Here is a 4,585-nt window from a genome sequence, read left to right as displayed (position 1 = left end):
TTATAATATAAAAATTTAATTATAAATTTTTACTATAAAAATCTAATTAAAATTTAATGAAACTATAAAAATTAACATAATAGTGAAGCCAAAAAAATACTATTCTTCTTAATTTTTAATTTCATAATATTTACTATAATAAAGTTAGATATTTAAACCTTTTTAAACCAAGTTATAGCGCACTTTTTTAAATGTGTGTATACGTTACTTCTTCTCTTATTTAATTTGTTATTCTCTTATTTTTTTATCTTTTTTTATTATCATCATCATTATCTTTTTTATTTTCTTTTTTTTTATGTTCAAAAAATTAAAGAACAAAAATTGATTTATAACACAAAAATTTTAATACATAACACAATAATTTTTAAATGGCTAGATGTTTAAAAATATTGACACTCAATCAACAAAATACACATAGTATAAAATTTTAATATATAGTACATAAAATTTGGTACAAAACACGTAAATATTTAAAGGATTACATATCTAAAACATTGACACTCAAGCAACAATATATATGACACATAAATTTTGGTATACAGTCCAACTAACAATATATATATATATATATATATATATATATATATATATATATATATATATATATATAACACATAAATTTTAGTGTATAGTACAAATTTTTTTACATTTTATGTACAATACAAAAATATTTAAAAGACTACATATTCAAAACATTGACTTATCCAATTAACATAAAAATTTATATAATATGTACAAAAAATTTTTATATTATATATAAAAATTTGTTATATTAATAAAATTTTTACTATATACCAATTTATATGCTATATCAATAAATTTATACGCTCTCTAAAAATTGTGTTGAAAAAATAAAAAAAAAACGCATGTATGCATATTTTTTTGTTAGACTTATATCAATTATTGACTACAAAAACACTTATAGATATAACATCATTCTATTTACTATTTCAACATTTGATATATTTAAACATTTTTTAATGCAAATATATTGATATCACATTTTCACATTAACAAATATTGGAGGCACAAATGAAGCTTAGTAGTAGTAGTATGCTAGGGTGGCACAATTATCATCGAAGGCATCTCCAAAAGCTGAAAGCAATGAGTAGTAATCTAGAAACAGATAAAGTAAGTCCCAATCATGAGCAAAAGGTAAACTAATTAAATACAGAAAGTAAATAAAACAACAACAACAAACAAAATTTAAAAAATAATCACAATAATAAAGGCAGGAAAAGGGAAAGAGACAGAGTAAAAAAAAAAAAAGAGTTCTTGATGTCGCAATATATATAATTTGTTCAATTCAACAACAGTTTCTTTTCCTTTTACACAATTTCTTTCCTTGGAAATACAATATAAAAAAAGAAAAAAAAAAAAGAAAAGGGGGTGAGAGGTCTACAACCTTTGTTGGCAGACCCCACCCACCATTATTGCAACCTCCTTCTCCCAGCTCACAGATCTACACTTCCCACTTACCCCTCTCCCATTTCTTCTTTTTTTTTTTTCCCTATGCCAGATTCATATATATCTATAAATTCTACATTCCACCATCCCCATATGTGGACGTGGACCACAGCAATACTAATAATATTATTGATATTAATTATAATTAACAAAAAATAAATAACAGTTCAACAAAAAAGAAACTAAATAAGATTAGTAGTAGTAGACGAGCACCGAATCGAAAGAGAGAGAGCATGTGATGATGGTAACAATCAAGCGGAATCCTCGGGTTGCTCACTGGCGTTGGGAATTTCCTTTTTTACCCTTGGCTGGATCCCATAATAGCCAACGTACCACTTCACGAACTTCCTCAAACCAGAGGCGAGATCCGTGGTTGGCTTATACCCGAAATCCCTAAACGCCAGGCTGACGTTAGCGTGCGTGTATGGGACGTCGCCGTTTCGTGGCATCTTAATCACGTGCTTCTTCGCCTTCACATTCAACAGACTCTCCAATATCCCAACTAACTTCCCCACCGGCACCGGTGACGTGTTCCCCAAATTATAGATCCTCAGCTGCGCCGGTCCCCTCTTCTTCCCCCCGCTTCCGGTGCTCTTCTCCGCCGTATCCAGCGCCCCCACGCACCCCTTCACCACGTCATCGATGTACGTGAAATCACGCGCCACCTCCTTCCCGTCCTGCGTCTGGTAAACATCGATCCCCTTCCCTTGAAGAATGTCCTTCGTGAAAAAGAAGTACGCCATGTCTGGTCTCCCCCAAGGTCCGTACACCGTGAAGAATCTCAGCCCGGTGAGGGAAAGACCGTAGATATGGTTATAAGTGTGAGCTATTTCCTCTCCGGCTTTTTTCGTGGCGGCGTAGAGGCTCGCCGGTTGGTCGGTGCGGTGAAGCTCTGAGAAAGGGTTCTGTGTGTTGAGTCCGTAGACGGAACTGGAAGAGGCCCACACTATTGACGGTTGGGGGTTCGCGGCTTTCGCTACTTCTAGAAGGTTGACGAAGCCGGCGATGTTGGATGCCACGTAGGATTGGGGGTTCTGCATGGCGTAACGGACGCCAGCCTGTGCGGCAAGGTGGAGAATGTGTGTGAATGGAACGACATCGAAGAGTTTCTTGAGCAACGGCGTGTCGTTTAGATCACCTTCGACGATGAAGATTTGGTGCTTTGAGAGGAGGTCTTGGCGTGCTCGCTTCAACGACGGATCGTAGTATGAGTTGAAGTTGTCGAGGCCGAGGACGCCGTCGCCGCGTTTCTTGAGTGCGAGAGAGCAGTGGGACCCCACGAAGCCTGCGGCGCCGGTGACCAGCACCGACATGCCGTTGGGGCGGCGTGGGGTGGAGGAGTGGCGGACTTGCTTCTCCCAGGATGCGCCTCCCACGCCTCCTCCGCCGAAAGCGGAGGAGAGGAAGCGGTGGCGGTGGTGGTTGTTGTTGTTGTTGTTGTTACTAGAAGGAGATGAGTTGAGTGGAGGGTAGTTGAAGGTGAAGAGGAATACAAGGATAAGAGCTACGAGAATTGTTGCTCGGAAAAGAAGCTTGGAAGAAGCGTTCAAAAGTTTGGTGCTGTTTACTCTTCGGATGTAGCTGTTGTATCTTTCCAGCTTTATTGTTTTGCTTTTATCTGGAGGAGAAGCCATTCTTGATTATTGATGCTGTCACTACTGTGATTCTATTCTTCCAGCTATATATATTTATATGCTTGTGTGCTCTTTCTGATGAAGAAGGGCTGCAACTACTCAAATAAGTGTGTATTGAGTTTTTTTTCCTCTTTCTATATGTTTTTCTTTTTTGGTGAGAGCTTTTGTGTGTGTTTTTTTGAGGTTGAGCCCTGAAGCTTCGAGGGTGTGTGAAGGATCAATATAAAGGAGAGGGAGGGAAGGAGAGAGAGAGGAGAAGTAAGAGTTTTCTTGGGTTGGTGTTGGTTGGAGACCACTTTCTTAATTTTATTTTATTTTATTTATTTTAACTTTTAATTTAATTTTTTTATATTAAAAACTCTTGTCACATTGATGGAAAGTGATGGTGTTCATGTATTTAAAAAAGGGAAAGTCTTAGGGCCAGCAGTTTTTTGAAAACTTGGCCAGCATTTAACTATCAAGAGAAAATTGAATGATCCCACATCATTGGATTTAATCTCACACCATTAAAAACATTCTTGATGGCTACTTGATGGTTAAAAAACATAAAAAATGCTGGCCCCCTAGCATTGCTCTTTAAAAAATATCGTTATGAAATATAATTATTTGTTTTTTGTTTTAATATAATGTATGAAAATATATTTTATTGTTTCTAAGATTAAAATAAAAAACCTTTTAGTTAGCATTTGTTTGTATTTTTATTAATTTGTCATGTATTATCATTGTTAAACTACTCTTTTATTTTAATTCATGATAACAATAAAAAAAATTTTTAGCCCATAAATTCAATCCAAACAGAATACATAAATTCATTTATAATTTTAGTTTTTATTATTATCTTATCTTTATCTTATCTTTATTTGTTCTTATCTTATTTTTATTTGTTTTATCTTTCATAGGCTAATACTCTATATATATTTAGTTTTACCTTCATAATTTACAATTCAATTTAATACCATTCAATCAATTAATTAGGGGTATAAGTTATCGAACCAGACCGAAAATTATCGCAAAACCGAATCGAAAATTACAACAACCGACTTAAAAATTGAAAAAAATCATTTTTTTTTTACAAAACCGATTGGTTCGGATTGGTTTTTGGTTGGCTCGATAAAAACGAACCGAAGATATGCATATATTTCAATGTTTTAACCATTTTAACCTTTAACCTAACAACAAAAATTCTCAACCCCTGACCATTTCAATGTTTTACTCTTATTATTTTAGTTTATTGACTATTTTGAACCTCTAATTATTCTGATTCATATTCTTCTCATTAGGAATTAAAAACCGAAAAAATCAACCGAACTAAACCACTGTTGGTTTGGTTCGGTTCAATTTGGTTGCTGTAATGGAACATATCGATTCGCTTGGTTTTTGTTCCAAAACCGAATCAAACCAAACCGATAACACCCCTACAATTAACAATCAATACAAATTTCTTCATCTTTTCTTTTCCTATTCTTTCATAATTTTATCATGGT

At 34.4% G+C, this 4,585-nt stretch overlaps 1 protein-coding gene across 1 annotated transcript; it reads right to left on the bottom strand.

Moving 5' to 3' along the window:
- Positions 1-1,272: 1,272 nt before the first annotated feature.
- LOC112795687 (UDP-glucuronate 4-epimerase 6) lies at positions 1,273-3,766 on the bottom strand. Its single transcript, XM_072234829.1, has one exon. It carries the CDS (start codon positions 3,099-3,101, stop codon positions 1,719-1,721), a length of 1,383 nt encoding a protein of 460 aa, XP_072090930.1. The 5' UTR covers positions 3,102-3,766; the 3' UTR covers positions 1,273-1,718.
- Positions 3,767-4,585: the final 819 nt, after the last annotated feature.

Source organism: Arachis hypogaea, chromosome 4, assembly GCF_003086295.3.
Source record: "Arachis hypogaea cultivar Tifrunner chromosome 4, arahy.Tifrunner.gnm2.J5K5, whole genome shotgun sequence".
NCBI lineage: Eukaryota > Viridiplantae > Streptophyta > Magnoliopsida > Fabales > Fabaceae > Arachis > Arachis hypogaea.
This window is presented reverse-complemented; position numbering and strand designations above follow the sequence as displayed.

Coding starts and splice junctions, on each gene's coding strand:
- LOC112795687 (XM_072234829.1), bottom strand. CDS start 3,101: ATGGCTTCTCCTCCAGATAAAAGCAAAACAATAAAGCTGGAAAGATAC.